Source organism: Lipophrys pholis, assembly GCF_963383615.2.
Source record: "Lipophrys pholis genome assembly, chromosome: 16".
In the NCBI taxonomy this organism is placed as follows: domain Eukaryota; kingdom Metazoa; phylum Chordata; class Actinopteri; order Blenniiformes; family Blenniidae; genus Lipophrys; species Lipophrys pholis.
Window position 1 is genome coordinate 19,189,854 of NC_137634.1, and position 19,995 is coordinate 19,209,848.

General features: G+C 39.5%; 1 protein-coding gene across 1 annotated transcript in view; it reads left to right on the forward strand.

Moving 5' to 3' along the window:
- Positions 1 to 15,430, forward strand: part of LOC308121372 (rho GTPase-activating protein 26-like) — a 77,863-nt gene extending 62,433 nt beyond the window's left edge. The window contains exons 18-24 of the mRNA XM_080482570.1: positions 1,346 to 1,505; positions 2,720 to 2,864; positions 3,038 to 3,221; positions 10,380 to 10,415; positions 10,518 to 10,628; positions 11,695 to 11,786; positions 13,727 to 15,430. Coding sequence (XP_080338696.1) covers positions 1,346 to 1,505; positions 2,720 to 2,864; positions 3,038 to 3,221; positions 10,380 to 10,415; positions 10,518 to 10,628; positions 11,695 to 11,786; positions 13,727 to 13,815 — 817 coding nt within the window. The 3' untranslated portion in view covers positions 13,816 to 15,430. The remainder of the gene's footprint in view (positions 1 to 1,345; positions 1,506 to 2,719; positions 2,865 to 3,037; positions 3,222 to 10,379; positions 10,416 to 10,517; positions 10,629 to 11,694; positions 11,787 to 13,726) is intronic.
- Positions 15,431 to 19,995: the final 4,565 nt, after the last annotated feature.

The window sequence follows — 19,995 nt, forward strand, 5'->3', positions numbered from 1 at the left end:
TAAAACCTTTTTGTCTTTCTATTATGGACAACAAAATGCAACACTTCATATTATATTGGTTGGAAAATGCTAGAGTAAGAACACATTGCATATCTTTAGGTTACATAACCACAAGCTGCTGCAGCACATAAGCAAATTAAAAAGAAACACAGGGGCAGGGCATGACACTGTTGGTTCATATACAATTATTACTGTCAAGCGCCTGACAGCCGAGCATTGTGTTTTTTTAGTCTAAACCCACATCTAAGTCCCTCGGGGTTATCAGGCCGTGCCTCCACGGCAGCATCATGATACAATCTGTGACAAATAGGACTTCAGACATGTTTATGCCGCATGAAAGCAAGCGCATATGCAGCCGTTTTGAGGATCTGAGCGTATTTACCTGGGGCTTAGTGGATTAAACCTGCTGACGGACATCATCATCACCGCGGGCTTATAGGTAGAATGAATGGATCGCAGCACACCTCAGCTGTCTGTCTCTTTCTGTGGGGATGAGATAAGATTTAATACATCACACCCAATGTATTCATTCAAACAACAGCATTCAGGTCGGGAATTAGAAAAGAAGCTGTGTTATATATTAAGTGAAAACATTAGTAAATACTAAACACGGTTTGCACAGTGGAGCAGGTGGGAAAAATGTGCAGGTGAAGTTTTGGAGGTTTGAACTGTCCCGGTGGTGTCTTGTCCTTTAAGCTTCACAGGCTTGCGTGTATTGTTAAAACATATTAGCCATTTCTTCAACGGCCTCACAATCGTATCTCTGGCCATTCATCAACTATTTGTCTGTCTACGACACTAACTGTTGTTCATTGATATCTGTGCTATTGCCATGAAAGCCTAAGCAATATTGATATAAATACTATCTTTACTCTTTGAGAAAGATTTGGATGAGGTTTGATTAAAAATTTGTATCCTGACGAAAAAGTTTATTATGTGTTTGTTTCATTTGTTTCCTGATGTAATGGGAAGGGTTCATTGGGTTGCAAATGTGTGTTTGACTTTACAGTACCTTTAAAAAAAAAAAAAAATCACCTTTTGAAGGCAGATGCACCCTGAAGACGTTTTAGTATTTGTTTTATGTCCTGAGGGAAACTGACACACATGTGGCACCTGGTCTTAAAAGGATACATATAAATGTTGCCTCAGTAAAATTGTAGGTTGTTAAAGCCGTGAGTAGTAAACTAAACAATGCTGATGGGGGCCACAGAGTTCATCTCTCTAAGTTTTACACCTTACGGGCCCCTGTTATCTAAAATAAAAAATATTGGGAAGTGCAATTTGTAGAGGGCTTTTTTTAATTTTTTCTTTTATGTGCAATAACTGTTTGTGCTCTCCTCAACAGCGTGGCCAGTCACCACCAGCAGAACCTGATGACCATAGCCAATCTGGGCGTGGTCTTCGGACCTACTCTGCTTCGCCCTCAGGAGGAGACGGTGGCGGCCATCATGGACATCAAGTTCCAGAACATTGTTGTGGAAATCCTCATTGAGCATCATGAGAGAGTGAGAGGCGGCGTTTCTGCAAAATACAAACCTTAAACAGGGCATGGCAGTTGAGCATTAAAGGAATCCCCCTCAGCTTTGCCATGAGGATTTAACTTTGTGCAATTGTGCTTTATAACAACAATCATATTTGAAGACCCACCTGTTAGACACACACTTGCACCTTTGCTGCAACTGCACATGCCTTACATTTCAAAGCCACTTTCCTCTGCAGTTAAAAGCAGCTTATTGGCAGGCCGAGCTGCTTACAAATGTCACCATGGCAACAAGCTGACAGTTGCATTGTGTGTCATAGACTGAAAGAAACAATTAGACGCAGACAAATAGTACACATGCCACACCTGTTATTCCTGCATGCATTTACTCAACAGACTGGAGAAGTAGGTGTGGAAACAATCATCAGCATGCAAATACTGACGCTCTACTTTCTTTAGTGTTCACAGCAGCAGTCTCTCCTTCAAGTGTAAAATTGAAACAACTAGAGTAAAATGATATGGAAGAGTGGCACTGACTCTTTAATAAAACCTTGCCAGTGGGTGATTAAACAATATGGAAATATTGTATCTGTTATTTTAACGGGGTGACATGGATTCGATTAGAATATTTGTATGTTTCGTGTTATCCTGCCAGCAAACTGCTAACCTGAGCTGCAGATCTAAAACTGCGTGTGAATCCAGAGAAGCATGTGCTGTGTGAATAAGAGGCTAATAAGAGCCGAGCAAAGTCAGTTGTGTAAAACAAACAATAGCAACACAAAGAGGCTTTTAATCAAGTGGTGATGTGAATTGTTGAACTACTTGTGGGCGGATTTAACTTGGTACGCTGTGGGGTTTTTTTTTTTTTTTTTTTTTTACTGTTCTTGAATTAGACCAGAGCCACACAACATATTGTTAATGTTTATCCCAAGAATATATTTTATGAATCATCTGCTGCTTTACGTTTTTACTACCATAGAGGATTTTGATTGGCAATTCTGTTACTCATTATTGAATTTGCTGTCTGGAGTCTAGTCTTCAGCTTTATTGGATTTGTTAAATTAGCTGAAGAAGCTGCATCTGCGAGTGCCACTTCTCCCCTAGGTTTTGCTTGTGCCTCTTCAGTGCACCTTTTTAGACATTTGGAATGGTGTGCGCTGCTATTTTTAATAACGGGAATTTATTATACGCCATTGTCCCGCCTGATTGTGCTCAAATCTGAGTGTCTTGTTTGTGCAGATATTCAGGGACGTACCGAATTCTGCAGGCGGTTCAACTAACATGCAACTCAACCAGTCGAGGAGGAGAAGCACTGAGAGCAAAGCCCCATCCTGCAGTGAAAGGCCTCTCACTCTCTTCCACACACCAACACATTCCCAGAAAGGTGAGCTGAAAGACATCATGGCTTTCTCCATCCCCTTGTCCTATTTCCATTTTGAATAAAACGTCTCAATCCCAACCCTTCACTGTTTCAAAGAAATGCTGAATATACACACACCATGGATACAATCCGTTTTTCATGCAGACAGTTTTGCTTTTGGTCTCTTTATTTTGTAGGTGAAAAAAGGAACAGTGTTGTCAACACTGCAGGCACTGATGTACAACAAGGCGTTTCCTCCACGACCAACTGCAACAGCAGCAGCAGCAGCAGTAGCAGCAGCAGCCAAGGTCGAACCCCGAGGCACAGTCTGACCAGCAACGATGGCGAGCAGGAGAGCCGTCAGATCCGGCCCAGTTCACTGTGAGTACTCGACTCTTACTGTCCAAACATTTCTGATTCTTAAACGTCATCCTTAAAAAAAAAAAATGAATAGGCACAATTGTAACATTGCAACCTATGTTTTATTTTGAGGGCGGCATGGTGGAGTAGTGGTTTGCACTCTCGCCTCATAGTGAGAAGAAGCGGGTTTGTTTCTGAGGCTTGTTTGTGTGGACTTTGCATGTTCTCCATGTGTCCGCATGGGTTTTATCTTGGGTTGTTAGCTCGTGCCCATTTTGTGTGTTTGTCTGCTTCTTTATGTGATGAACTGGCTCCCTGCCAAGTGTGTGCATTGCTGTTCCCCCAATTCTTCATGGGAAATTCTCCAACCTCCCGTAACTCGTAGGAATAAAGGCAAAAATATAATTAAGGTTTTATTCAAGAAAAGTAATTCAAAATCGTACTTGATACGAATGAAGTGTAAATGAACATCCTAATACACACGCAGAGCACACCTACTTTTTAGTTTCTGACACACCTTTGTGTGAAATTTACTGCAACATGAAGATCATCAAAATATTTGCACAAATAAACTCCGTTTTGTTCATCCACCCATCCATCTTCTCCCAATTATCTATTTCGTGGGGGTGGCAGACTGAGCACTGTCCCCCAGATCACATTGCACCCATTAAGAACCTTTCCTGCGGGTGGTGAGCCCACGGGAAGGTGGCGGCCAGCGTGGGGCATGAACCCACTACCTTCAGATTACGAGTCTCATGCTCTACCAACTGAGCTAGCCAGAGGATTCTGTTCTGTTCACTGCATTGTTGTCCATAACATCGGATATTATTGAAAAGGATTAAAAAGATAGTGTTCAGAAGAGTATTCCACCTCATAGTTACTCTCACTTTGTCTGGCACTTGGGTATTAACACACATACCTTGGTAGAAGACAACAAAGGACGCCAAGTATAGTGCCAATCATCTCATTTATCAACACTGAAGTGGCAAGCCTTCAACTACAGACTGTCACCCAGATGATTGCATGTTGTTGCTGATTACTTTTGTCCTTCTGTATTTTTCTCTCCACTGCTGCCTCTCTGCCCTCTCCTTCACTGTCTCTCACCCGCTGTCTTTTATCTCACACTCAGGTGTAGTTGTTACTTCTGTAATTTCTTTGGTGTGACTTCAGTCATTGAGGCTTCATTCTATAGTCGTCTCAGGGCACTTTACATTTAGATTAAATCGAGATCGGACAAAAAAAAAAGAAAGAAACACGAGTGAGTGACAAAAATAAAAGAACAGAAAAAAAAACCAGAAAGAAAGCCCCAGGAAAGCCGGATTTACAGGTGGTGACTTTATGCCTTGACTGGTATTCTATTCTAATTTATCTTTACTAGGGTGAGGGTCAGCTGGTGAGCCAATGACAGCTGACATTGGATGGAATGATAAATTCACCCATGTGTTTTAACTGCTTCAGTAGACCCTAAGTGATTTACATTGTGGTACAAACAGCTGCCATGCAAGCCATCCATTTGAAGGTTCAGTGCCTTGCTCAAGGATCTGGGATTGATGGGTGAGCAAACCTGCAACCTTGCACTTGACAGAGTGATAGACACATCTGACGCCAGGTCAACCAGAACTCACAAAATAAACACATTTGTATTGCAGACACAATGTAAACACAATGTAAAATATTACCTATTTGGATTGTGGACTATTATTTGATGATAACCATAAATGGCTTAACAGTAATAAACATGTGAACACATGAAGGTTAATACACCCGTTTTATTGTGAATTCCATTCTATGTTGGTCCTTGTCACAAATTTGGTTCACTAAATCTATATTTGTGAATCATCTATGTGATCCATATGACGTATCGTTTATAAGTTCTCCCTCAACAAACACAATTTCTTCAGACTGCCAGAAGTGTGAACTCCAGAGCGGGGAAGGGGTCACGCCAGAGACTGCAGGCAAATGTCGCCCGTATATAATGATATAAGGAGGAAGAAGCGACTTAAAGAAAAATTCAAGAGCACAAGCAAGAAAACATGTATAAATAGTCTTGGCATTATTAATCACATTAAAGAGACATTTAATGGTTGCACTCATGAAAGGGCAGCTAATAGTAGAGGAAATTACACGTTTGATCGCTTCTTCTTTCTTTCTCTTTTTAGTAAGCTTGGTATGCTTGTGCAGCAGTGACTGCTCTCGAGTGTTCACGTAAAGCCGTAGGTTGTTAATTTTGAAAAGTGGAGCGGCATTCAATGCCAGCAACCAATTTGATTGCATTTTGCAGTTTCTACGAGGTGAATCCTTGTACTTCTTTTGGGAACAGAAATGCCATTCAGTTGTCACACGCGTCTGAACAGTCCCAAAATATGCATAACGCTAAGAAACGTACTCACTTCCAATTATATTACTCTTAAATTGTGCAACATTTATAAGGGACACAGCTCTGCTGTTCATCCCACTAACGTGTGCCCCTTACAATAATCAGGCATTCCAATGGTATACAATTTATTACCAAAAAAACATCATTTCTACAAGAATTAAAACATACATTTCCATACTTTTTATAATTCATATACATACATATACTTAAACATTTTTGAATTTTTCCTTCCATTTCTTTTCTCTTCAATGCTTATTTTTTTGTTATTAACTGAAATAAAACAAATGTTGACATTGCCCTTACTGGACCCAGACTATGCCAGTCTATCGCGTATTTGAGGGCGCTGGACTGTGGCGAGACGTCCGTGGAGTGAGAGAGTGAAAACCCTTAAAACGTGCTTTGAGTGACTTTGTTCCATCTTGGTTCTAATCTAACCAGCAGCTGCTCATTAGGAGCACTACAAAAGTACTGCCCAACAAATTAATTACCTTAAGATCAATAATAATTTGGAAAGTTGCTCGATTTTACTCATCGATAACTCAAATATTCCGACTGTAAATCAAAATGCAGCAGTTTAACTCCACTTTTCTTGGACAATCTTGTTGTTTACCTTTACCTATTATCACTTGTTACTACTGTTACTTACATATTCCAAATACGTAATCAATTAGTGATTTTAAAATCAGGTACATTTTTTAACCAATCCGTAAACAGACTGCATATAATTCAGTCAGACCTTTGCTTCCTCACTGTCAAAGAACCACACGTCTCCTAATTCCAAGAAAAGCCAGATTGTATTCTCATCACAGGGAGGAGGGAGGTACAAAGGTCAGAGGTTAACGGCGGCTGCCTTCAAAGGCCTGGCGTTCATCCCCCTGAGCCACATGTTATTTACAGTTTTTGCACCTTGGTCATTACAGGGTTTTTTTTCCCCCCTTGTGTTCATTGTGAGGCTGGTTGGTCACGTGAAACGACGCTTTCAAGTTTAATCACAGACAAATCACATGACAACTTATATCCAAATTAAAAACATGTGTAAGTCTGTCTTGTGATCGTGAGTTTTAAAGCTTCAGTAATTATTTCTGACTGAGGATTTTGCCCCTTGACTTGATGCACCGAGGTGAAAATGTAAAGAGCAAATTGTCTCCTTCCGTCGTTTTTTCTCTCCCTCATGAAGGTCAATCGATTTCCTTTTATTCCTCCTGTCTTTCTGGCATTTCAAAGCAAACAGGTGAGAAGTGAACAACAAATGAAGAGAGGGATTGGAAATGGAGAACAAGCTGTAAAAATGGAATTACAGTCAATAAAAACTCACACACGCCTGAGCCATGGCAGAAAAGCCAACGTGTTTTAGTGAATAAAAGCAATTGTAAAAAAACTATTGGATATCTTAACACCCTTCAACACACAGTGCTGAGTCACTGGGTTACATGTGTCGGTTTCTGCTGCTTTTGTTGATGCCTTCTTGATATTTCCTTTCATCCTTTCTTTTGTCGCCTGGAGCTCAGTGCAAAGTTCATTTATTACATACTCTTAGACACACCGCGATTCACTCATGAGGGATTCATCCTCATTTTTGAAATGGGTTTAAGGTCTGACCAATTTATACTATGGGCAATTGGACTGAGACTGTTCTTAATGCTTATCATTCAAGAACAAACCGACTCCCATTCCTGAAAGACAGACGATCAGAAAGAAAGAAGACGTTGATTTTCAAGAAACAAGCAACTACTTTTCCCGGCATGCTTTGTTTCTTGTAGTTTTTTGCGAAGTGAATGTTCTCATTGCATTTAGCTGTGTGGCACACAATAGTTTAGTGGTTAGCGCTTTGGCGACCCTGAATTGGATAAGGCAGCATTGAATATCCATAAGTGGATGGATGTTTTAGTTAAAAGTGATATAATGAATGCAACACATTGTGAGCTTCTGGCTCAGTGCGTTACAGTTGGTATGCATGGCATAGAGTCTTGTATAGATTTATGTGGCATTTCTGTTAAATATATCAATATATCAAGCTGGATAAGAAGGCAGACAATATTTTAGGTGTAAATTTCCATGTAAGACGGCTCTGGTCCTCACTGTTGTCCCTGACACGACAGACGGTATGGTATACAATAAAACAGGTACAACTCTTCTCTCTCCTGTTCCCTCTGTTCTTTCAATCTGCTATTTCCAATTTATGATTCTCATTACTGAAATATTTCTTTGAGGTTTTTGCACACTTGTGTTTTTTCTGGAGCCCAAACTTGATATTTGCAGGTTGTGCAGGTCACGCATGTTTATTTTGAAAACAGGCTTTAGGCAGTGGATGACACATTCCTACTCGGCCAGGTTGTAAAGTAAGTCCACCGCACTCACAAACGTGACGGCGGCACCCACTGCCTGCCGGTATTTCTCCCCCGCAGAAAGCAGAATCACCACTTCGCTTTAGAATGAGATGTAATAAACCTTGTGTGCTAAGATATCAATGTTTCAATGCATTGTTGGAGGATTTCTGATCGTTAGCGGTCCTGCAGTCCATCAAGGTTTAATGTTGTGAAGAGTCGTGTGTGTCGTCGTGTAACTCAGTGAGTTGTTGGCACAGCTGAGGGAGGAGAAGAAAGGGCTTCAGTTTAATTAAATCAGCATGTCACATGATCTGCTTCACCTGAAACCAGTTAATTCACTTTCTGACCTGCCGGCCTTCAAGGATCCTCCGTGTGCCTCCTCAGATGTGAATTCTGAGGAGGACAATATGGTTCAGAACATTTTGACTTGCTTTACGTCACAGCGGTTTTCTGTGATCGGGGTGGAGATTGAGTTCTCGGGGGACTCAAGAGGACAGAAAGAAATTAAAAGACTAATCAGATGAATGGAGGTCTATTGATTGAACTGTGCTCAATGAATCAATGGAAATGGGTCGGAGAGATCAATACTGCAGTCAGATTGGAAATAAAATAGACCTACAGTAATAAATTCCATGCACATGCTTGAGTGAACTTGTTTTTGAATATGTCCATTATCGACCCTGTGGATCATAAAACACATTTTGATCTAAGAGGATATCAATTCATGTTTTGACATAATTTCCATTTAAAACATTGTGTAATGAGGAAGTCCTGATAAACTCACTTGCCAAAAATGAGCATGTCTCTAAAGGCCATCTCAACTTCTTGTAATCTTTTTTCATTTGAATTTGATTAGAAGAAAACCTGTGCTATCTGGCAGCATGTCTAAAAGAAAAAAAAGAAGAAGAGGCATTTATGACTTTGTCTTATGTTGTTTTAAAATCAGTGTTGAAGTGAATCATCCATGTGTTCCCAAATATCACCTTAAAACACATCCCAGTTGTCATGGTAACCACATTGCACAGCATCATAAGATGAAGGTCTATGGTATATAAAATTGGATGTGCTATGAATCAGTTCATGTTGTGTACGGCTGGGGGGGGGGGGAGGGGGCTTCCTGACAAGTCATCCTGTTGCAAGAAAGATTAACTGACTTACTGTGTTGCAACTATTTCAGTAGCAAATAGCTATAATTTGCTATAATTATTGTTTATTAGTAAAACAATGAACAACAAATATGGATATATGGTTGTGCACTCTCGCCTCAAACCAGCTAAATATAATTTTACATGTTTAATGTCTTATTGGAATATTTAAGAAACATTGAAATGTACACATTTATATGTAAGTAAGACACAGAGTGATATGTTTATATGGCTACCCCCTGGCTCCCAGGAACGATTTCCTCAACAAATTATCCCCCAGTAAAGTGGGTTTTTTGATTACAAAAAAAAACTGAGCAGCTAAGTCTTTTTTATATCACATCATGAATCTGTGTGTGGAGAGAAGAAAAAAGACTTACGACACTGGTGATAAATGTTTTTTTTCCTGTTCGGAACACGAGCATTAAAGCCCTCACACGAACCTCCTCGAATGAAAAATTAGTGTTTAATTTTCTGCCAATAGAGGTTATTATTAACACCGAAGTGCCTGCATCTACGAACACGAAGTGACATCTCGCTCTGATAGCTCAGCCTTTTAAGGCTTTCTGAGTATTGGTTTAGTTTAAATGAGGGAATTATGAAGAAGCTATGGCTTTTAAAAGAAAAACGGTTCTCGGAGCCGGAAATCCGTGCCGTCGGGGACGATGCCGAACAGCCCCTTTAGGTTGTGTCAGCGCTGCACCGTGAGTGCGAAGCCAGTGGGCGTTTCGGCTTTAGAGACGTCTGAATTTGGCTTGATGATAGCACATGGCTCTCAGAAAAAGAGGCGATCTGCACAGCCGTTGTGCCGACTCACTGTTTGGAATCAGATTGCATCACTACTTTTTCAAAATGATTTCTTTTTTTAATTGTTTTAATAGATAAATATGAACCTCTGTTGCCCGTCCCCACTGTCAGTGCACCACAAAACCAAACAATCACTTTGTACTTTGATCAAGCATGAGAACCAGTGAAATCCCCAAAATCCTTCTTTAGTTTGTTTTTTTTTCAAGGTGGAACGTGGCCAGAACATACTTTAGTCAGTGCTGCCTCTCATCAGGCCACTCACAGAACCCAATGAGAGCAATTACAGAGTCAGCTCCTCCTTCCTTACAGCTGCATGTTTTGGAATTTGTTCTTGCTGTTTTGTTTGGTCTCCTGTGCTGACTTATAATTAGCTCATTGTGTACTGAGTGCTAATAAAAGCAAACCCCAGTAACAAAAGACTGAGAGAACCGTATTTTGAGGTACAATTAAAAATAGACATGCAGTTTAATACTCACATATACGTATCAAACACCTCATCTTCTTTATTATTTCCTTCTCTTTCCAGGCTAAACCCGAAGAGTCGAGGTAGCATACCGACCAGGTAAGAACGGCGCAGCCTAATGTCACGCGAGGGTTTGCGATTTAATCGATTGAATAAAGCTGCCAACATGTGCTAATAATCTGCGTGATCGTGTCCCACTAGTGCGACATCTCCCAGTCCCACGTCTCCGCGCTCACCATCCTGGCCAATGTTCTCAGCCCCTTCGAGTCCACAGCCAGCGTCTTCCGCCTCCAGTGACTCCTCCCCTGTCAGGTTCGTCCGCATTGTTGGTCGACGGATTTATTGCTTGTCACTTATCGCAGTGAAGTAAAAGCCGACTGTAAAACCCAAAGCTATAAATGTGTTTTACTGTGGATGACAAAGCGCTATAAGAAGAGAGGAAAGGAAAAACAGCCCGAACTCTATATCTTCCATACGATAAGTTCCACTCGTGTTGGTGTTGGGGAGTCTCATAAAGGCATTCAAGTGCGGCTCAGTCAATTGTATAAAAGCTGCTATAATATGCTTTTGTCCATTTGAGCAGCTCTTCAAAAATGCATTATTTATTGATTGTCATCAGTTATTTGACCTCATGGAGGATATGTCAAGGGAAAATGCTCCACAACTCAAAGGCTTATGGATCCTCCCGACATTAAAGATACTTACACGTGCACAAAGTTAAAGGAGCTAACTTGTAGTGGATACGACCTCTGATCTTCTCCATGAAAAGACCGATCGATGAAGCCTTTCGGACCCAAGATGCAATCTCAACTATTTCTTTTTTTTTATCCACAGGTCAGGTAGCAGTCATGTATAAGCTTTTCAATTTACACAGCTGAACCCTTGCAGACATATAATGTCTGTCACCTTATCTCAGTGCTTCTTATTTCAAGTGGTGGTGAACACAGGAGCTGCTAACAGCTGACCCTCTTTGCCAGGGCTTTGCACCCTCAAAATGACAGCATTTCCTTCAGCTGCTAACCTCATGGCAGTTTAAAGACTTGACGGCAGAATCAATACAAGCTCCAGGGATACATGGGAAAAAAAACACTGGAAAAGGGAAACAATTTAATTACCACCAATATAACTTGAAATTAAAATGAATCCAGTAGATTTTAATAAGATGACATTGTATATGTTTGGCCCACGGAAGACAGTGTCCAATATAAAGTGTAATAAAACTGTTATAAAACAGCTCATATGGAAAAATGACCTTTCTGCGGTTTGTGTAGCTTTATGTCTAAATTAAGTTTTTTTTTATTTTTTATTTTTTATTTTTTTTACTCCCCAGTGCAGCTCAGAACCTGCAATTTCACTCTTAACCCTGTTTTTATTTCAGTATCGCCGGCAGAAAGGCTCTGGCGCTGTACGCCTGCAAGGCAGAGCATGACTCTGAGCTGTCCTTCATCGCCGGGACCATCTTTGAAAACGGTGAGTCAGGCTGCGGCTCTGCCAGCAGAAAGGGAAGGGGAAAGAATGTGGGCTGGTGTATAGAAACTGTTTGCTGTCAAAACAAAAAGTCAGCCTTGGGAACTTGCTGGACTTCAAGTGGCCTTGGTCCTGGACTTGAAAATCATTTTTACATGTAGCCGATTATATAGAATCATATCTGAAAAGCCTCCGCTTTTTCTTTTTACTCGTCAATTTGTATGAAACAAATATATATATATTTTTTTTTTTTTTTTTTCTTTCCCCTTAAGTTTTTCCATTCATCAGTGAATCTGAATGTGGAACAAATGAAAATGTGCACTTGATTTTTGTGCTGAGAAGATGTGTGGTTGACTGCGAGGAGACTCAATCCAAAGGTGCGATGCAGTGATTGTTTTTTTCCTTTCTTTTTCTAATCAAGCAGCTGGCATTAAAAGGGCCACCGATGTCTGTTTGCCAGTCTCTTGACAGAAAGTGTTGGAGTGCTGGCAAACCGGCAAGGCCGAAACAGATGCACAACTTCAGCAGTCAACCCAGATCTTAATATCTCTCGGTGTCAAGATGTGTTTTGCTTTGTTTGGGATGGAAACACAGACGTATGTGGAATAGGGCCCTGCACAAGCATGCAAAATGTGAGGAGAGGATATAATGTTAGTTTTTGTTCTTAATCTCCTTCTTCTCCATCACAAATAACAGCAGAGAGTCTCAGGTTTTTCAATTTAATCTGGGCTTCGTCACAGTTGACTTTTCAAATGACACTTCTCTCCCCTCGACTCTTCTGATGAAGACAAGATTTTACACAAATTTAATGATTAAGCTGCTTTGGCAGCTGCTGCTGCTTCACTTGTTCTCACACTGACTAAGCGGCCGACCGGAGGAGCTACTGGGATGTGTCCGCGCAGAAAACCCAACTCACTGCACGCACACTTGCAAGGAAATACTCAGTACTGGTCACTTGGTATTGCCAGTTGACACACTGTCCCCGAACTCTAAATAGAGCGAGCAGCAAAAAGACTTTTTGATGGTTATGTAATGCAGAGAGGTGTCATCTGAGCCCGTTGGGTCAAAATGTGACCTGGGAGACATGTAATCCCTCAAAGTGGTCTCTCAGCACCACGCCGCCCATGGTTAGCCAGTGATGAAGCGCTCCAGCTCTCCCCACGGGGTTCATACGCTGTAACCTCATTCTGCTTTTCAGCAGCCGTGGGCATACGAGCCCAGAATAACATACAGCGTGCTTTACTTGTTTCCCAAAGTGTTGCACAGATTTAAACGTATACTTGCTTTCTCACGTTGGTGTGACCTTTCTGTTCCGTGGTCTGCAGTTTTGGGCCTGTTTAATGAATGTTTAACTCACACATTACAATTGCATGGAACAAACTTACAAATAAGCATTAATACAAATTTATACGTGCAGTTTTGTATCGGCTTCAACCTGCTTTTATCTCACAGGTACGTAACAAAAAAGGTGTGATTGCATTGTCGGTATTAAACATCATGAATATTGAATTGTAAATAATTAGAACAAGTGTTTGTATAATAAAATGTGACAATTTAATATGACGTCTGTAATTCAGTACACTTTTAAATGTGATTCCATGATGGTTTTTTAATGCTATATAATCAAGGTTTCAATGGGATGTACTTGTTTGTTTTTACCACATGACTGTGTGGCTGTGATCGATTAGCTGTTTGGTTCTTTACCCCCCCAAAAAAACATCATTGCAGGTATTGACTCGTTCTCACGATCAGCTGTTGTTAAAAATAGAAAATAAACCGACACATTCAGAGTTTTATATTTCCTGTTCAGACTCAGACCCTTATCAGCAGCGATTGCTCTGAGATGTCAGCAATGTCCATACTCTCTTGTATTTAGGATTTCCTTTTTTTTCCACCTGGTATTTTGAAATATCTCAACACTCTGTTTAATTCTGTCTCTGTAGTTCATACTTCCAGGGAGCCTGGCTGGTTGGAGGGAACTTTAGACGGCCGGACAGGACTGATACCAGAGAACTATGTGGAGTTTTTATAGTCAAGCGCCGACATGGAGGACTGGAACAGAAGATTCTGAACTGTAGACCAACCCAGACTGGAAAAAACAAAATTGACCTGACTGCACAACACTCAAATGAATCTTACATTATATCGGACTGGCCCAGTTCTTGACTGAGACTGGGAACTGAAACTGGACCAAGCAGAACCATGTCGAATGGATGTGGAAAAACGCAGGAAAGAAGCATTGTGGGACCTGGGACCCCGGAATTGCACTAGAAAGAGGGAAAAAAAAAAAAAAGAAGAAGAAGAAGCTGAGACCAGCTGTTATTGGATCAGTGTGGATCCCTTCCAAAGTCCCGGGGAAGATGATATAGCAATGAACTTGGAATGTGTGTGTAATTGTGTGAGACTTAAAAAGGATAGACGGAGGAGGGTAGAGAGATAGTTATGTATAAGTGAGTTGATGCTTTTGAGCTGTGAGAGGTTTGATTTTCCTGTTGTGTAATGCTTTCTCACTTCAAACCTCCTTATTGTTTGATTGATTGCTGAAGGTTGGGAAACTTTTCGAAGCTGATTGAAACTATTTGGTTTGGCTGTTTGGATATAAATGTGTTTTTTGAGCTGTTCCCCAGAACAAGACTGAACTTGAGAGAGACACACACACACACACACACACACACACACACACACACACACACACACACACACACACACACACACACACACACACACACACACACACACACACACCCTCCTCCAGGGCAGATCAGCACATTCCTCGAAAACAGTTCAAAAGAGGGTCAGATTTGGGTTCCTTCATGTTCATAATTCACACTTTCTCAAAATGTGGGAAATTTTCCAATGATTTTCTCGCAAATTAGCAGTTTAGAGTGAGAACTGGATGAAGTGCTGAGTCATGTTTGCATTTTAGCACATTGTGGGTGTTATCTTATATGTTTTAACCAAATTAAAGCAGTGTCATTGTTGTTGACGCTTTAATCATACTTTAAATTGTGACACACAGCTGCCACCCTTTTATGCAGGATTTCGAAGATGGTGCCGTTTTTACTTCTAAATATTTGAAGATGATGGTCATCTACATTTAGTCGGCGATGGTTTTTACTCTCAAGTGATTTGTCATGTGTTTTTGAGAAATTGAAGAAGTGTTAGTGCGTGAATGTTAATCTGCTGCCGAGGGCCTGCTGCATGTCTTCATCCTTCAGCGTTCATTGACAAACACATTTTCTTTTTTTTTTCTTTTTTTTTCCTGAAATGAAACTTCTGTTGGATTCCTGAAACATGTTCTTGTTCCAACAAAAAATGTAATGGGAGAGTTTGAAGAAATGTGAAATGAGACTACTTTGTTCATATCTAAACTTCTTATTTATGAGACTTTCTTCAAGAAAAAAAAAAAAATCCTGAATGGTGATTTATTGATTCTGTAAATAAAATACACATTTGATAAAGTATAATTTTTTTTTTAAGTATGAAATTTTATATTTTGTATTTTTTAGTGTACTAACTTAATTCTTTTTTTCTTTTCTTTATTGCTGAGATTTTTTTTTTTTTTTGTATCATTTAAAAGTGATCTACAGCCTTAAATACTCTTTCAGGTGTTTTGGTGAAAAATTGTGCAAAATTAAAGACAAATTAAAAAAAAAAAAGAAAAACAGCTTTGAGATTCTTTCTTTCTGATTCATTTGCTAAGTTGAAGATTGTTGAAGAAATAGATTGAAAATGAAAAATTATAAAGTACGAGGGGATGTTCCTTTTATGAAAGAGGTGTCAAACATAAGGCCTGTCGACCAAAACCATCATGTAAGAGGCTTCAGTCACACAAACCCATAAAGCACATTGTAAAGATTGCATTGAACTTTAAGAGTAGCGGACACAACACACCTGATACGTCTGTGATGTCCATGAAAGACAACTACCTCATCGCTAGCAAAGTTACAGCACAGGTATAGATGTGTTTTTGCACATTTCACTGTATTTTGCATCATTAAAATTGGTCTTATTTTGAGGTTAAAGCAATTTTTTGGTAGCAATTGTTCAGATTTGGAAAAAATATAGACTTTTTAAAAGCATAGTCTGTGCCAGAACAATAAAAAATTGTTAAAAGTTTAAATTTAAAGTTACTCTACTAGAATCCACATGGGGAAAAAATCTAATATTTATGTACATGTAATATCTACGCCTCAGTGCCTTTGTGAAGGAAATGTGTAATTACACGCATTTGAATTTCACAGAACATCCCCGTGTTTGTTGACATCTTGCAGTCACGGAAACACCCAAAGTTTCCAGAGGCAAGATCCCGTTTGTGCACTCAATCTCGATTCGGACTGGAAAAACTATTTCACAACAAGATTGTTCTCATGGCTTGAAAACTTATTTTGGCTTTTTTTTTTCGGGCTGAATCGGTCAAATGTTGCTATTTTCGCTTGAGCTTCCACCAACCTTGATATCCCTGAAACCCATGCGACAGCTTTCCAAAGAAGACGTCAGTTAGGAAACAAAAACACAGTTGGACGGCTACACATTCCAGTTTGTTTGTAAACATATCGACTTCGGTGCGATCGATTTGAGGAACTGTGGGTTGGAAATTTGTGAAAATGAGTGGTAATGGTCCATTTTTCCGTGTATTGGTTTATTCTCTGTGCAGAAATTATACCTTTTATGGGAAGATTTATTTTTTTCTGGTAGAGTAACTTTAAAGGTTATTGTGGCACTGTTTTACCACTCCAGCTGAAACCAGGCTTTAGGTATGTGTCCCCCGAAGTAAAATGAGCTTGACACCCAAAGAGAGCCATTCCTGCATGTTTTTAATGCTTCCCTGCTCCAACACACCTGAATTTATTGAATGTATCATGATGACGCTCTGCAGAAAGCCAGTCATTGCCTGTATTGGAGTGAGGGCACATTGAAACCGCGCAGGTCTGCAGCCCTCGAGGACCAGGATTACCCACCCCTGCAAAACAATGCTAATGCAGCTTAAGTTTATGGAACTACATTGAGGAGCTGCAGACATTTTATTAGTGTGTTTATTTTTTGCTTTTAGTGGACTCTAAAAATAATGAATAAACCGTAAAAACATACACAAACAAAACTGATCAAATTAAGAAAAAAAATAAATAATAATAAGCAGTCTTACCAGAAAAAGATAATAGAAGCAGCTTAAAGGGTCATATTATGCAGCTTTTCGACACTTTCACATGGGTCTCGTTGGTCCAAGAACATTGTATTAAAAGTTTCTTGCCCCAGATCCAGCTTTTCCTTGATTTCCGGCCATTTGAATATTGGATGATATGAGCTGCACTCAGAATCTGCTGTGTCTGTGTGAGCTGGACTGTCTCCGCCCACACATGCCCATCTTGGGAAGAGGAGGAAGTACTTCTTCTCGTGGCGCCATGTGCCAGAGCAGAGCTGCCTAATTGTGGGAGGTCAAAGGGAGGGCCTACCTTGATCGGGATTGGCTAAAGCCCCAATGACACAATATGGGGTTTGATTTCTGATTGGCTGGTTGGAGCACACACTTTTTAAAAATTGAAATAAACCAAGGAGAAAGATGACAGATTTTCTTCACTTCTGGGGTGTATGAGGACACATATTAATACTGTTAGAAAGTGAATTTTGCTTGCACAAGAGCCCTTTAAAAAGAGGAAACAGGTCTGTACACACCAAATTTCAACATAACAGAAGAACTTCAGCCTCCTTTTCAATGATGTGATCGACTTTCAATATCTTGAAGTTCTTCAACATTAGTGTTTTTCTTTAAAAAAAGCTTATGTTACACATGCCACACATCTGGTCTGTGATTGGACAGTCTATCAAGGAAAAGATTCATTATATAAAACAAATATATTTTGTTTGCCCCCCCGGGCAGGGGCAAATTGTAGTTGAAGAAATACTACAATTGCATTAGAGTTGCACTTTTTTTTTTTTTTTTTTTGAGAAAGTGTTTCTTGTGCAACACTATTGTTTGTGAAAGCCTTAAAGTAAATGTAGAGCTACAGATTGCAGACTGCTCATCTATACACAATATAACCAAAAATCTGATTTAAATGAGATATTATACAAGTTCAAGAGACGTTGGAGAGTTTATTTGTGAACCATTTCCACTTGTTTACTCCTTCTTCCAGCCTCCACGACGAGTCGAATCACTTCTACAGTGTACGCAACAGGGTAATTATCTTATGTCTCATGTATTTTGTCTCAAAAAAGAAATCAATTTTGCACTTCAGTGCATTATTGCAAAAAAAAAAAAAACCCATTTCTCGCTTTTCCATTTTCAATGAGTCTCATCCGAGAGAAACAATAAAACCCACTGCAGCTGAGTGTTGAAAAACAGGAACCTTTATTGTGTAAGATGTTTGAACTAAAGAGCAATCAGTTCTTCAGAATTTTCACTTTCAACCAGACAAAAACATCATCCAACACGATGCCAAACCGAATGTCAAAGAACAACACAGATAACTTAATTCAACATTTAATCAAATAGGTGAAAATATCGACACTGACTACAGAAGGTGTAATACAGAAGTAATACAAACTATTGTATTTTTTTTAAACAAATATTTTAGATTTTTTGACTGTTTTATTGGGGTTTTTTGTCGTTTTGTTTTACATTGGATTACATTTACATAACTGAAATACGAACAAAACGGACTTCAGTGAAAGCCATAGCCATATATACCAGTGGAACATGATCTGTCCTTAATCTTTAAAGATAATATTTGCATGTATTTTATACAAAATAGACTATATCAACCAATATGAGGGTAGTGCAATTCCATCAGGCTCTGGTAAAATTTACTTTCACATGGAGATTCAGCTTTTTTTTTTTTTTTTTTCATTTTTAGTTTTCTATCTTAAAGTGACCAGTCAATCCTCACAGCAATATACATGGGATCCAAAGCCTATACCTTTACAAAAGACATTTGGAAATAAAACAAGAAGTAGTAGAAGTTGGATAGTAAGTGCTACTCAAAATGTAACTGCTTGAATACTTCTGTTTGTTTTTTTCCCTCCTCTGCTTTGGTCACTCACATACAAATGCAAAAGGAAAAAAAAATTAAAAAAATCTCCTCCAGTCCTTCTCATGAGCCATCGTTCCCTCCGTCGTTTCCTCATTTCTTTAAAAACACAGTGAGCTTTTCATGTAGACTTTTCCATTGACTTGTAGAATTTACATTTACTTCACAAGACAAACATGTTTTACACTTTCTAAATGTATTCAACACGCCTACCTTTATCAAACACAAACCAACAAACAGAAAAATATTTACTTTCTTGACTCGTTCAATGTACAAAAATGATTGAGTAAAATTAGTCATATCAAAGACAATCAAGCTGATGTATCCAAAATCACAGAAAATATTGTCTTTTTTATTTTTAATTTTCTACAATAGATCAATTTCCAAAAGCTCTGATAGTTGTTAAGGGTTGATGTATTTCCTGATTTGAAGTCTTATTTCTATGGCTCTCTGTCTCCCTTTCACAAGGCCTTTAGTCAAACGTGTTGCTGAAAGTTAAAAGATGGATAAGAGTATAGAGGGTATGTCGATGTAAAAATATTTTTTTTCATAATAGACACTCTTTACATTGCACTGGATATGTCAGCTTTGCTATATACACCTATAGCCACTTAGAAATGATATGGTTATATCTACACGTTAAAGCTGGGAATAATGTATGCAAAGTTACCCAAACAAATAAGGACAGCTTAGTCCTTTTTTTTTTTTTTTTTAAATCCCCAGAATAATCAACACACAGTGACGTGAGCAGCAATAAGCCCATGTTCTTTACAGCACAAGGCCACAAGACCGAGTTAGCGGATGGAGCTGAAAGATTCCACTGCACATGAAACAACCCTGCCGTGACAAACCTTTAGCTAAAGGGTTGGTCTAAAAAAGATGGGGGGGGGGGGGAGAAAAACGTGGCTCTGATTGAATAGAGGTTCGTATGCATCCAGAGCCCGCTGTGCTGTTAGCTGTAAGTAACACACAAATGACCGGTCTCTATGGCAACCTACTACCTGGCCTGTTAACTGGCATTCAGTATTATGTGTGGCGGAGGGATGAGTACTATTCAGAGCACACAGCTGAAAACCTATACAGTGGATATTTTAGGCAAAAGAGGCCCGAGGAGGAACAAGAGGAGAGGCGAGCTGTGTTTCTTGCGTGATGGGGGTGTGTGGGCTTCATGTTTACACTTCAAA